This window comes from Pipra filicauda, unplaced genomic scaffold, assembly GCF_003945595.2.
Source record: "Pipra filicauda isolate LSUMZ 115617 unplaced genomic scaffold, ASM394559v2 scaffold87_size3191425_pilon, whole genome shotgun sequence".
NCBI lineage: Eukaryota > Metazoa > Chordata > Aves > Passeriformes > Pipridae > Pipra > Pipra filicauda.
In genome coordinates, this window is record NW_024105064.1 from 2,632,446 (window position 1) to 2,647,319 (window position 14,874).

At 47.0% G+C, this 14,874-nt stretch overlaps 1 protein-coding gene across 6 annotated transcripts in view; it reads left to right on the plus strand.

Annotated features, from left to right (window-relative positions):
- The window catches only part of PLCH2 (phospholipase C eta 2), a 71,174-nt gene that overhangs the window by 16,475 nt on the left and 39,825 nt on the right, over positions 1 to 14,874 (plus strand). The window contains exon 1 of one of the 6 annotated variants that reach the window (XM_039390872.1): positions 11,585 to 11,814. The exons of the other annotated variants lie outside the window; for them this stretch is intronic. Coding sequence (XP_039246806.1) covers positions 11,772 to 11,814 — 43 coding nt within the window. The 5' untranslated portion in view covers positions 11,585 to 11,771. Of the gene's footprint in view, positions 1 to 11,584; positions 11,815 to 14,874 lie in introns of those variants that run through there. 6 annotated transcript variants of the gene reach the window in all.

Here is a 14,874-nt window from a genome sequence, read left to right on the forward strand (position 1 = left end):
GATGGTCCATTTTTACCTGCCTGTAAATTCCCATCAAAGGAATGCTCAGGATTCTCTTCTGCTGCCTTGAAGATCCAAGTGTCTGGGGGGGAAGGGGATGTGACAGGAGCACCCACATTTCATTTTTCTAGCAGCAGTGCATTTGTGTTCTTTGCAAATAATTTTGTTCAGTTTTGGATGTTCAGGGTCAGAGGCTCTAAAAAGAAGTGAGCATTAGTTGGTGGAGAATAAATCTCTGTTAGAGATCTCTATGAGTTTTAGAAACTGTTAGTGACTGGGCAACACAGTAGACTTAAAAAGTGCACAGGATTTGTGGTCCAGAGTCACTTTGGCATATTTGAAAAGGGGCACCTCGTGTGGTTGTAGGAAATCACGGCTGTGGCAGTGTCTGACTGTGGTTCCTCCTCAAGCACTGGAAGAGAAAAGCAGAGAAAACCTTAAAAGCAGGAACAGGAGCATTAAACAGCTGTCATAAAGAATTCCCTGCTGACACATTTCAGTGTCAACTGGCACGAGAGATCCCAGGAAGGAGATGTCAGTCAGGGAAGAGTTAATTGTTCCAGCAAAAAGTAGTTTCGATCAAATCCTACCTCTTCTCTCCCCCGCTGCCTCGGTGCTGTGCTCAGTGAAGGAGCTTGTACCATCACAGCACTGGCAGTGACTCCTCAGTGACTGAGCTAATAAATGGGATGAAACTTCCACTGCCTTCTCACAGGAACACACAGAGGGACTTGCAGAAGAGGGAGCAAGACGGAGGGAAAATGCAGAGTATGTTTACATTCTAACACAGGCAGTTGAGAAAAATACTCTTATTTCTCCAAGACGATGGATTTAGGAAGCCCATCGCAGAAGCACAGTAGGTGGATTTACTCTTTTTATTGCATACACTGGAATTTTAGCTAGAGGATAAATTGCACTCGTGCTTGTGGGCTCTGTTGTTGTTTAGTAGTACTTCGATACCATCACATTACTCTTCCTTTTTTCTCACTTGCTCAGAGATATTTAGCTGTTTGACCCTGTTTGTAAGAGGGTAATATTTTTTTAGATCTTATCAGCACATTGTCATTCCAAAAGCTCTTTTATCTTCAGGAAGGCGTGTTTTATTAATTATGGCCATAGTATCTAGATGAGTATGAAGACTGTTAAGTAAATGAAAATCCACCCCACTTCCAGCAAAGGAAACGTGCACTGCTCCAGAGGAAGGGGAATGCTGAAGACACAGCAATTCCCAGCTGTTTACTCACGGCAGTTCCAGCAGCTGCAGACATTGCATGTGAGTGTGCCTGGCAAAGTTTGCTGATGGAGGAAAGGAAGGATGGCTTTTGATAAGAGGCTGCAGCAGAGTGCCCTGCGCTGGCCTCCCCCCATCACTCCCTGACACCATCCATCACTGCTGCCTGGAGCAGGCACACGGGGCTGAGCTACCTGTGCTCTCAGGGGTTACAGGAGTTCTGCTGAGCAGACTGTGCACTCACTCTTATCTTTGCCTGTGGTGCACAGTTCATCAAGGCCATTAACATGTGTAGATGTCAGATATTCTGCAGTGGGGTGTGTGTTTCTGGGGCTCTGTGTGTTTGTCAGCTCACGCCTGTGCAGAGGGGGGTGTTCTCGTGCCTGTCTGTCGGAGGCTCACATCCCCAGGGAGGGTTGTAACACTTCAGCTCTCCCGTGTGATGAGCCGTTCTGAGGAGATAATTAATCAGGCAAATGACTGACAAGTAAATTACACAGGCAATGCATCTCCCTGTAGAAGCACCTGCAGGCACTCAGGTGCTGTGCAAGCAGGTCTGCAGTTCTATTCTTGCATTTTTCTTCTCTCCGTGGGCTTTATATAACCTTCCCCACTCATCTCACATGCACTTGCACAGTCCCACTGGGATGATTAATCCTCCTCGGGAAGAGCTTTTTTAATAGTGCAATACCCGATATTAGATTCAAGCTTCTTACAGGCTGGGTAGGGATAAAGTCTGGATTCTGTGCACTGGGAATCGTGGTCATGCCATCCCATAAATGAAGTTGTGGTGTGGCAGCGACTTTGCCGATGCCTGTCACAGGCAGTGGGTGCTGGGTTCCTTGCTGGCTGTGCAGCCCCCGGCTCTCCTTCCCCGGGGGCTCAGGGCAGCGGCTGTGCTGGGAACTTTGCTGGGCACCGCTCAGGGCAAGGCAGGGCTGACTGCGGGCACCACCCGAGCTGGGCACGGCTCCCTCCTCGGGCAGAGCAAGGCTTGGCTTAATGGTCAGTTCTTAGTGTGAGGAGCTGTGCAGGTCCCACGCTCCCTCTTCACCGGGGAAGGTGCATAATCGGTGATTTCGGGACGAGACAGCGCAGTCTGCTGAGCTTCCCCCGCCACGCGCGGTCCGTGCGCCCGCAGCGCATCCCGCTGGCTGCATCCCGCATCCCCCCCAGCGCAGGGGGCTGGCCCTGTGCCCTCCTCAGCACCAGCGCTGCCTCCAGCTCTGCCTCCCCAGCACACCGCAGGTTTCCAGCTCCAGATCCAGCAGCGTTCGAGGGCACGTTCCCGCTCCGGAGCCTGTGATCACAAGCTGCTCATAAACTTAGAGACTCCTTTCAGCAGCCCCCTTCATCTTTTTTTTTCACATTTGCAGGCTTTGTATTTTCAAACTGCATCAGTTCTTGTGAACCAGAACTCTGTTGGTAGGAATTAACGGTGTATTTCTGGTGAAAATTATCAATTCACTGGTGACCTTCACTCACTCCCAGCTCAGCCTGACACAAGGTAGTGAAGACCTTTGGTACTCATGTTCTTCTAGCAAGTCTTTCATCTGGGGTTTCATTCTTTCCCTGCATTTCTGGGCCAGCTTTCATGCCATGTCCCTGCCGTTTGGCCATTCATGCTCCTAAGAGGTTGATTCTAACCCTTTTAAAAATAAACCCCAGCTGAGGTCAAGCCTGGCAGCACAGCTTTGATGCTTGCTGCTGGAGCACAGGATTCAAAGTTGAGTCCCCCACAGTTCTCTCCTCCCAGCGCAGTCTCTTCATTTATTCATCCATTATTAACTGGTGATTTGAGTACCAGATGCGTTTGGGGGGCATCCATAATTCATCACCGAGAAGGAACAAACCGTGGCCTGTGGACAGTGAGGACTGAGCTAAATCCAGTGGGTGTTGGGGGCAGGGATTTCCCTTAAAGAGAGAGCAGTACCAGGGCATTGGCCACCTGTAAGCTCAGCTTTTAGTAAGGATTTGGATCCTGGGAATTCCTGAGGGCTGTGCCTGAACACGAGAGGGCAAACTTAAGGTGGGTCTGGGTGTCACTGAGAACGCTGAGGCTGCTGCTGGCAGGTTTTGGTGCTCAGACTGCCTGATCAAATCAGCTGAATTCTGTGCTCTCATTTCATCAGCAGGGAATGGCTGAGAGGGGTGACAGCAGTTGGAATTTGGCAGTGATGAGCAGAGAGATGTGTAGGGACTTGACTTGCAGCAAGTTCCTGTGCTGAGCATGAGCTGCATCAGCTGGGTGCTATTTGTGGGACAGCCCTGGTGCTTGGGATGTGACAAGGCCTGGACTTGTGTCTGCTGAACCCTCTTTTTAGCTCTCCTGGATTTTGGTTCAGGTTTACGTGATTTTTCTGTCTGCAGGTAGGAAGTACTTGAAAAGCCCATCTTTTAACTGCAAGACTCAAAACTTTATAGCAAACACCTAAACTGGAGATGGCTCAAGTAACTTGAATGAAATCCCTTACTTTGGATCTGTGGGGTTGCACTAAATGGAAAATGTTTCATAAAATTGCATTTTTTGGGGGGTTGTTTTTCATGTCAGATTAAAATATAATATTTCCCCAGATGTTCACAGAAACCTGTTTCTTCCATGTGGGAGAAAAATGTGCAGATTTTTTGGTTGTTTTGAAACACCTCATCTCATTTAAGGTTATGTGTGCTAGTAATCTGTACTCCATGCTACTAGGTGCATCTCATCTATAGTGTATATATATGAAATATATACTATATACTACCTCAGAAGTAATATTTACTGTACACTAGCTCATGTGCTTTTTCAGTCAGTAACTATTTTGATGAAACAAAACATTCTGATCCAAAATACATGTATTATTTTGGGAACTTTCCTTTGTGGAAGTGCTGAAAGAAAACCTTTCCAATTCTTTTCACTGTTCTCTGCTGCAAAGCCGTCCACTGATGTTTCTGGCACCTGAAAGAAATCTGAGCAAATATAGTTCTTACAAGACACAAACCGAGACGTGTAACTGGGGTAGAATAAATATAATCACTAAAAGAAAGACAGGGAGTTTTGGACCCAAACCTTCCAGTCCCGTCTGCTTTAATCCCGCCTGTGCTGGTCTGTGTTTGTCAGGCTGAGTCTCTGGTTCCTTGAGGAGGAGAAGCAAAGGGAGGCTCTGGCACATTTGCTGCTCCTTGGAAAGGAGCTGGAGTTTCGGTCCCGAGTCTGTCCCCTGTCTCACTGCAGGCCCATCTGGGAGGGAGCAGCGCTCTGGTGGAGGTTTTGCAGCACAGCTCTGTCCCACTGCTGGTGTTTTAGAGCAGAACTGGAGGAACCGAGGCACCATCAGTCCTTTGACTGATGCATTTTATTAGTGACTAGCACGGATCAACACATCCCTTCTGGTTGTGTTCTCAGGGTGGTGTGTGACCACAACAACGTGTCACTGCAGTTCTGCTCTGGAATTAGCACAGTCCTGAGGGGAAGGAAACACTGCCCATGGAGGTGCAGCCCTCCCAGTGCCTGTCTGGGAGCACAGTGGGAGTGACCTGTGGAGGGGATGGGTCTGGGCCTTCCCAAGCTCCTGTGGAAGGTGCCATGGAGCTGCCTATGGATGACAGGGCAAAGGAATGCAATTGCTTTCTATAATAAATGGGCTTTGTATGTTTTGTAGTAGTCTCTGACTGCCAGCTGGGAGGAGGGGGAAGGGAAGGTGAGCTGGCTCACAGGTATGAAGCAGAGCTCAGGATTTTAGCTGTGTAACGCAGTTTCAGTTCCACATCTCTCTGCATCTTGCAGAGGAACCTAATTTTTTTAAATCTCCACAGGCTTCTCGGAGACAGAAGATGCTAATTTTAGAAATGTGGCAGCTCGTCTTCTTCCCCACCCCCTTCCATTTGCTGCCAGAATGCTTAACAATCCAGTAAACAAGCTGTAGGAAAAAGGGGAATAACCTCAAGAGCTGAGGGTGGTGGCCTCTTGTCAGTGGCATTTTTGGGGCAGGACTTGCCCCCTGCCCGTGGGTCTTGAGTTGGGGGCCAGAGTTTAAAAATAGCAGAGTAACAGTTGAACTGACGGTGAAAAGGAGTATTTAAAGGTGCAGTGATCGTGGCTGGCAGTCCCTCCACTGACCTGATTAATTCTGCACCAGTACTCAGGATAGTCTAAATTAAAGCATTGCGTAAGAACAGTGCTGGGAAGTAAAGGAACAAGCCCAAAATTTTCCAGCGGAGCTTGGATATGTCTTGGTGGGTGTTTGTACCAAAAACCTGAGGTGGGAATTGCACCTTTCTCACAGGGAGTTCATCACAATTACAACATGTGAAGTACACTGGAACAACTTCTGATTTGAGATACCTTTTCATTGTGCAAAAAGGTGTTGCTGCACCTGAATAAGAACCCAGAGCCCAAATCAGTGCAGACAGTGAGCCATAATTCCCACACTGTGCTGCTCTCCTCGTGTCACTGCACCTTTATCCTCTGCTCCCACCTCGTGTGTGAGAGCAAAGTTTGGAAAACGTTGATCCAAACTCCAGTGTATCAGGGTTGCAGCTCTCTGAATATCAGGCCTTATGGGTTTGTCCTCACTTTTGCAACAGGTGGAGTGGTCTGAGTGTGTTTGGTGGAATTTTCATGATGGGACTATTTATTTAAGAACTTCCCATGCAAAGCACCCAAAATTGCTTTGGCTTACAAAGGCCTGGCACTTTTGGAAGCCTTTTGTTGTAACTGCTCTTGTGGGCACTTGAAGCTGTGTGTGCAGAGATATGTAGGAAAACATTTAAAATTAGGCATTTGTTGCTACTTCAGAGCATCTCTGTGGCTAAAGGTTTTCTGTCAGACCCACACAACACACACGTGTGTGTTCAGTTTAGAAAACCGGCTATTTTTAAAGTAGGAAATGTGAGGCAGTGAAGTGTTCATTACATTCAGAACACGTGGATAATAAATCTGCTTAAATTTAACATGCATCCTAATTTTGAAACACCCTCGAGTGTCTGGAAAGTTTAACAAAGCATGAATGCCTCATCTCCTTCGTGCCTGCACAGAGCAATGCATTTATCCTTCCCAATTTGTTTGGAACAATGGAGCAGAGTGCAGCACAGCTGCTTCTTGTGGCCGCAGCCATATGTGTCTGCTATTGCTAATTAGTAATCGATTCCCCCTCGCCCTGCCCTCTCCGTGTCTGAGAGCTGTGTCTGTGCTCAGGAATCCGTGTCACAGCTGTGACTGAATGAATTGCGAGTTTTGATGTCGGGGAGAGAATTAGCTCAGGAGATTTTGTCATACGTGTCAGATGTTCTGAGTGCTGTCTGCTGAAAAATGAAATGATTAACTCGTTTCTTTGCTCCGTTCCCATCCTTGGGTGTCTCTCGTCCCCAGCACACACCAAAGATGCAATTTCCTGAGGAGCAGGTTCTTACCTGTTTCCAAGGACAGTTTATACAGTTCAGGCAGCTGTGATTCTCTGCTGGTTGTGGTTGTCTTGTGCCTTTTGCACAGCTCTGCCACAGTGCTGACACGGTTCTTGGAGGCACCAGAGCTCTGCAGACAAGGGGCTGTAGGGCAGGAACCTGTCAAAAGCACAGAGCAGGGAGTGTGAGTGTGCTCCTTCCACTGCCAACAGCAGAGACAGGGAATAAAGGAACTGTGCTGGGCTGCACTCAGGCCAGGGGAGAAAAAAGACTGTGTGGAGAAATAAAGGGGTCTGAGGTGATTTAACACTGATCTCCGAGGGCCCTGTCTCTGTTACTTGGATGCCTCTGTGATAACCAGGCCACTGCAGGTTTAACACCTCACTGGAGGAGTTGGCAAAACTAAGTGGAAAAGACAGGGAAAGTGTTGGGAGGTGGGAACAGCAGTGACAGGGAAGGGAAATGATCCTCAGGATCACAACTCCTTCCTGGGATAGCTGTAAGATCTGCCTGGTTCCCGAGGGCAGGCAGGTGTTTGCCTGAGGACTCTGGTTGTACAGACCTCCCGCATTTTGGGGGAGCAGTGGCTGGAGGTGAGACCTCGGCAGAGCCACAGTCACTGTCCCAGGCGGGGTTTGCTTTGTGTCCAGGCTGGCTGTGGTTTGTTAGACATTTAAAGGTGCAACAGAGAGAGCAGCTGTACAGCCAGGGATAACACAGCATTTCACTTGTCACCTGTAAAACCTGGAGGGACAAAGGGGAGCAGCAAACCAAGGGCTTTTTTTTCACATTTTCCCTTTAACGATCTGCAAAGAAGCAGCACGAATTCCAGCAGCAAACATATGTCTGTCAGCAGCTGTCGCTGCAGCAGCTGCAGATTTTATCACCTGCAGACAATGTAAACTACTTACTGAAGTGTTTATGCTTAAACAAAGTGGCCCAGACAATACTGTTTCTCTCATTTTCAGATTCTTAGTCAGAAGTTTACAAACACGTTGGAAACTTGTTTATAAAGCACCACAGGAAATAGAAATGCAGCATAAAGGCTCATGGTGTCTGTGGGGCTGGGGTTGTGGCACTGGGGGATGTTCTTGACACTGAAGTGGTTGAGAACTCAGGACTAGTTCAGTGTGTGGGTAGTTGAGCTTTAGTTCTAAAGGCTTTCTAAGACCCCAAAATCTATTTGAAACTGTCTTTCCCTTCTTTCTTCATTGCCTTCCCCCCCTTCTCTGCTAGACACAAGCATCTTCCCGTCTTATGTAATACAGATTTGCTGGGAAGAATGTGTGTTCCCTGAAAACCTTGAACAGCCAGAATGGGCCTTCACAGAAAACATGACACCAAAACACTTAAGTTCTTCCAATCTCTGAATTAGAAAAAGATCTAAGACTGAAATGATAAAGAATGCATGTTGTCTGTTCAGAAATGCTGTGGTGAAAAAATTACCCAGCACCACAGCATCTCATTGCACACAAGGGCACAGAACTTACTTATGCAAAGCATCTTCCTGGGGTGTGCAGCACATCCAGTGCCAGTCCTCTGCCCCCTGTTTGAGCTGAAACTGGAGAAGGTGTCACTTGCAAGCTGTGAGAGTTTTGATAGCAACCTTCAAGGAAATTGTTGTTTTGGTTGAACAGACTGTTGGTGGTTGGTTTTACTGTTTCTACCCCACAAAGATAATTTTATTTGGAGAAGCCTGTCTTGTACACAGTGTGCTGGGCTTCTCTTCTCTGCAGAAGGCACATGTGAAGGTAGCTCGGGCAACTGGGGAGAATTTCAAACTGCAGAAAAGAAGAGGAAACTGTTTCTGCACTAGACTGTGCATCCCCGTGGCATCATCTGGTGCAGGACCGGAAATCCATCCTTCTGCTGGATGTTGTGGAATTTACTGTCAGCTCAGGATCCAATGTATGGAAGGATCTTGTTGTTTTCTAATCTGGTTGTGTTAGTCTTGGTAATTGTCTGTAAACATTTGGCAATCAAACCTTAATTTGAAACTTCCCAACTCTTCATATGTTAAAAGAATGGTGATTTTGTTCTGTGTCTTGCCACCTGCTGTTCTCTTCTGTGGCAAAGTACATTGGTAACTATGGGAACAAAAACTTAAGAACAGACACCCACATGTGTTGAAGTTGATTTATAGAAGGTCTTGAAGTGATGCCACGGATTGTGAGACAGGGAACTATCTGGATGGAGTTTGATGGCTTTCAGTGAGGGCTCAGGGTTTGGCTTTCCCGAGTTGTTCACAACATCCCTGGCGCTGTGGATGTTCCACTCCCCACTTTGTCTCCTCCGTGCTGGAACGTGCCTGTGCTGCAGTTCCCATTTGTCCCCAGCAGTGCTAACACTCCTCCCCTGGGCTGGGCAACAAGATATGCTGTTTCTATCAGGAAATAAGTCTTAGAGTGTGATCAAATGTGGCAGCTGGAGCCTTGGGATGAAGGATGTGTGTGTAGGTGGGTGTGTAGTTAGGTGACAATGCAGCCCCAGAGTGTGTGGCACTGTCACCAGGCAGAGCTGGGGGAGCAGTTGGAGCTTAGGGAGTTTGTGCTCCTGCTCTGGAAGTGCTCCAGTCCTTCCCAGTGGGATGGTGCTGTGGCAGTGGTCTGTGAGGGACCTGTGTCCTCTCTGGATTGGGGATCTGGAGCTGCCAGTGGGTCACACCATGGGATGAAGCTGCACCCCAGGGAGTGTTAGGGACACTAATAGGGCTGGCTGTGACTTCCAGGGGCATCCCCACAGCAAGAGCAGAGCTCTGGCATGTCATGGCTCAGCTCTTCCAACATCACCTCGAGCTCTCCCTGCATAGCTGGGAAAGTAGGAATTGAGAGAATTCCTGGCCCCTTTTAGTCCCTTCTTAGGACTTAAATCTTTGTGATGTGACAGCACCACACCACAAGTCACTCTTCTGCTCTGGTTGGTAGAACCAGAGAGTTGGGAATGGGCAGTGAAGGAATTGGGGCATGCTATGCTCTGGATAATATGGATCTGACAACGGTGGAGGTTTGTTCTTGCTCTCCAAACTGGAGTGCTGTGACCTTTCCCTGCCACTTATGCACTTCTGGTGTGAATCTGAGTCCACAAAAGGCAGATCAAAGTTTGCCATTGATTTCAAGAGTCAGCACATTGGCTTCTTGTAGGGAAATCTCCTGTGGTTTAAACTACTTATTACTTGAAGTGAGAGAATCTTTTAATGTGAACTGCTTTGGTCTCTGTGATAGCACAGTCTGTGTTCTCCTTACTTCAGAAAATTTGCATGTGCTGTGAATGCCTTCAAATGTTTCTCTGGCACTTGTTCTGTGACCCTGTTCTAACTGCACAGCAGAAAACTCCCAGAGAAATAAAACCTTTTATTTTATGAAATTGATGTCATACATTACCCAGATACTGGTGCTGAATCTCTTATAGTCTCACAAGTGAATATATTTTTCTTTTTAAAGGAAGTATAACCTGGTAAAGCAACAAGCTTTGCTCAGTTTGAGGGGCTAATCAGTGAATTAGTTGATCAGCTTTACCTGTTATCTTTGTATTTGCCGTGTCTCTTGATCAAGTTTTAAGGAATAGATGGTGTTGGAGATTTGTCTCCAGGCAGTGTATTGAATCTACCCTGCAGTGGGAAAGCTTCCTGTCCCAGTATTCCCCAGAGATGTTGTCTTGGAGGCATTTTCTGGGCCTCAGTGCTTGCCTGGCTTCTCCCTTTCGAAGTGAGACAGCGATGTGGTGATAACCTGCACTTCCTCCAGGAGATGAGAACGGTGGCACAGAAGGGGAGTTACTTTTAGGATAAACCTGGAACGTTCTCTGCAGTATTGGCCCGATAAGCTGACACTGAAGTGCAGTGGATGCAGGAGGAATAGCCCAAATGGAATGTGGTGTAAATATATGATGCCCCAGAGGCTCCTGGAATAAGTGCTCCTGGATGGGTTGCTCAGGAGATGAGATCACAGCTAGTGCTGGAAACCACTAAACAAATGGGATAATGTTTTATTGAAAGTAGACCTGAGCCAAATCCTGAAATCATTTCTAAGATGGGAAGGACCATGGCATTCATGTCTAAATGAAAGTGGTAGGGGGGTGGTGTCGGATCTTGCAAAGATCTTGATCTTTCTGGAGTTCTAATGGTATAGAGTTAAAACAGCAGGACAATCCAGCTGTAACAGAGGAGAGAATAATTTTTTCCCAGTCCTTTATCAATCCTGTTTATTTAGATTTCAAGTCCTCAAAGGCATAAATTCTTTTACCCTGTGTATTTCAGTGGCACGTAGGACAGGCAGGAGCTGTTCCTGGTTGGAAATTCTAGGCAGCAGCATCATATAAAGATGCTGAAATTCTGCTGCAGAATGTAGACAGAACTCAAAGGTCTGTGTGTGCCTCCTCGTGTGTTGTGTTTTGGGACACAGGGTACAATAATGGGTATTGTTTCCCAGACGTTTCCCATTCATTCTGTGTTAATATTTCCTTGCAAGTTAAAAAGGAGGGAAATACATGGTCTTTGCCAAGAAAAGAAATCAGAGAGAAGCCCAAAGAGAACAGCTTGCCTATTTTTATCAGCAACTGTAGACTTGCTTTCTAAACTTGAGAGAGTCTGGGAGGATCCCATAAGTGTGTATCATGCTGGAGGGACCCAGGGGAGGCATTAATAAAAAAAGGAAAAATTATTTTCTTTTCCTTCTTAAATGAAGCAGCACCCCACTGCTGTTTGCTGCCTGCTGAGTGCAATGCACCCAGAGGAGTTAAAGGCGAGTTATCCTTTATTTCCTAACATCCACAAGTTTTACCTTGAGTTCTTTTTTTGAAGGAGTGAAGCAAAAGACATCCCTGCATCCTGCCTGCGAGCAGGGAAGCAAGGAGTTAACAGCCGGTTATCCCAGGTGGCTGAACACTTGGGTTGCAGGGAAGGGCTGGGAACACTCACTGAGCTCCTGCGCTGCTCTCTACCTGTCAGCAGCTCCTGATCCACTACTGAACAGGGAATAAGGGATGAGCCTGCTCAACCCAGAGGCAGGAAGCTTCCCTGGGAACCTCGGGATGCTGCATTAGAGACACACGGGCAGTGCTCCTCTCCTCATTCTCTCAAAGAGTCTTTTGAGATCCCAGGGATGTGCATATGGTCTGTGCTGCTTCCTCTGGTGTCTTCACTTGAATCTCTCCCTGGAATATGGATGATGCAAGCACAATTAAATGCCTCAGCCCAGAGAAAGGTAAGGGAAAATGTTTGTTTGAATCACCCTTTTCGAGGGAAATTAGTTTTGCTGTGGAGAAAAGTGCAGTTTACAAAGCTTCTTTGGGCACTTGTCTTCTCTTATTCAAACTTAAATGCTTGAAACAAACCGAGCAGTTTCTTAAGGGAGCCTTTGCTGTACCTTTGCCTCCTATCACCACAAAGCTTAAATAATAAATGTATCTCTAATGGCTGCTTCTTCCTGCATGAAAAGTGCAGCCAAGGAGCGCACCAGGTATGTTCATGTTCCTTCTCTGCTCCCACCAGAAGAAAGGCTTTCTATTTTTAACCAGAGACCTTCTGCTACCCACATGGGGAGAGAGGAAAAGACACTCCAGTGCTGCTGTGAGTCAGATGTATTGTTTTAATTTTTAAAAGCAGGTGATTTGCTGCCCGTTAGGTGTAGTTTCTTTACACCCATCCAGCAAGAGAGCCCAGAGTCAGTCGGGGTTGGAGTTGTCCCTGGCGGGCTCAAGGCAGGGCTGAAGTCAGAGGATGCTGGAGCTGGAGCACTGTGCTGCAGTGTCCTGCACGCTCAACTTGGAGCTCAGACCTGCACTGATGGATGCCTGAGCAATCCTAGGGATTCAGGACTGAGTCTCAAAAGCCCAGGTTTTATTTTTAAAAGCCTTGTTTCCTCGTTGATTTACTGAGTAAAAGCCCAGAGAGAGAAGCCCTTCCCTGTGATGTATTTTAATTGACTCAAATGCCCAGCTTGTCTCTGTGCATTTTGTATCTTGTGCCTGTTAGGCATGTGGTTTTACAGGAGTTATGCAACAAGTAAAGAGGGCTATGTTCAGTTCTGTGTGTTCAGAAAAGCCGCTCTGGGTGCTCTGGGTCCTGCTCTGACACCCCTGTGTCTCTGGGGAGGCAGAGCAGGAGCCTCACTCCCTGTGTTTGCAGCTGTAGAATACTCACTCCCACATTCCTGGATCCCTGGCCATGTCTTTTGAAGGACACACTCGTTAAAGTTCTCTTTCCTTTCCTAAAAATCATTTCTAGGTGAAAACATCACATAGAAAAATCTCCAATTGTGCGTGGAAATGGCCATTATTTTTTCTGTGTTCTGTGACCATATTGGAAATCATTTTATATATTGATAAAAATAATATTAAATCCAATAATACTTCTAGTCTGTGGCATATTTAATGATTCTGAGAACTATGCAAACCATTCAGGTGAGTAATCAAAGGGGCTCAGTCTGCATCAGAACAACAGGAAAATGTTAACCAGTATTTTTCTCTGAGACTTGTTAAGAATGAAGCAGAGATGATGAGATGCATTTGGGCATTGTCAATATTTATTTAAATAGCAAAAAAGCAGATTTTAAAGCTTGGCAGAGGAGTTTATTTACTTGTGCCATATTGCTGGAGTAGAGGCTGGAGATTTGGAAGCATGGAAGTTTTAATTGAACTGGATGCTAAAAGAGAGAATGGGGAGAAACTATTTGCTGTGTGCAAGAACTTTTCTTGTTCCAATGAAAGAGGGTGATTTTCTTAAATCTTCAGAACCTGTAAATTCCCAGGTTTTGGATTGAGTTAATCAAAATGGTACTTTTATAATGGAATCACAGATGGTTTGGGTTGGAAAGGACCTTAGAGCTCATCTGGTTCCACCCCTGCCATGGGCAGGGACACCTTCCACCAGCCCAGGTTGCTCCAAGCCCCGTCCAACCTGGCCTTGGGCACTTCCAGGGATGGGGCAGCCACAGCTTCTCTGGGCAACCTGGACCAGGGCCTGCCCACCCTCCCAGGGAAGGATTTCTTCCCAATATCCAATGTGAACCCAGTGTCTGTCAGTTTGAATCCATTAACATACTTCTGTTGATTGCATTTTCCAACAGAACTGTTTCAGGGCTGAAAACTGAAATAGTTTGGTTTTGAAAACGTCGGGATGGGACACTCTGAGTATTCCTCATCTAATTATTGTTCTCTGAAACATGGTGTACCAGTGTGGATCCATTTGCACTTTAAACAGACAGTGTCCTCAGGGAAGGTGTGATGGAGCAGGAATTGTGCCACCCAAAGTCCTTTTGGCTTCTCACTGCTGGGTTCAGCTTCCAGCTTCTGGGAACAGGTTGGAGAGAGAGGGGCTGTCCCTGAGGGTGTCCCTGGAGGACCATCCCTGGAGCAGTTACTCAGGTTTGTTCCTTGCTGCAGTCAGGGAGGCTGAGAAGGGCTCAGTGTGTGTGGTTGCACCAGCCCGGGGGCTCTGCCAGACGGTGTCCTCCTAAGCCAGGGAATGGAAGCACCTGGAAAACCAGGGGGGAACTTCCAAGGATGGAAGCTCCATGAGCTGCAGCTGCAGGCAGGGAGCCGAATGAAGGTTCTTTTTGAGGGTTCCACCTTCTTGCTGTCATCTGTAGCATTAAAAGGAAATGGCATTCTCCTCTCACTTGGGTATAAACCAGTGGTGATGTAACTGGAGCCAGTTATTCCATAGGATATGAAAGCCCCTGGAAATCATTTGTTAAACTATTAAAACATTCCTGGTGAGAGGCACCAACACCCTGGCTCTCAGCACTTCAGTGTTCTGGAGACTTGCCACTCTCCTTTTCTAAGGGGTTCTGGCTGCCTAGAAGCTGAATAGTCATGGATGATGATCCCAACAATGACTTGCTCCCAGTGATTCTGGAATGTTCATCTATCACTAAGGAGACGTTGGATACTGTCAGTGCCACTGGGAGAAGAACGGGCCATGCCCTGAGTGAAGCATCTTGTCTGGGAAAGTCCTTCAGGAATGTGACAGCTGGCAAACACCTTCCAGTGGAACAGCTCACGAGCTGGAGCAGCAGAATTTCAGCCTCCAAACTGCAACAGGCTTGGGAAAGATCAACACCCAGGAGTTCTCCTCTTCCCCAGCATCACAGCCACTCATCCTGCCTTGCCACTAACGATGCCCTCACTGGGTCTGCTGGTCTAACCCTCAATTAGAGGTGGGTTCCAGATGCCTTGTCTTCAGTTGGATTTAAAAAAAAGGGAGAGAAGCATTGCAAAGGAAATGTCACGTTATTGCTAAGTGGCCAACTTAAAATTAACTG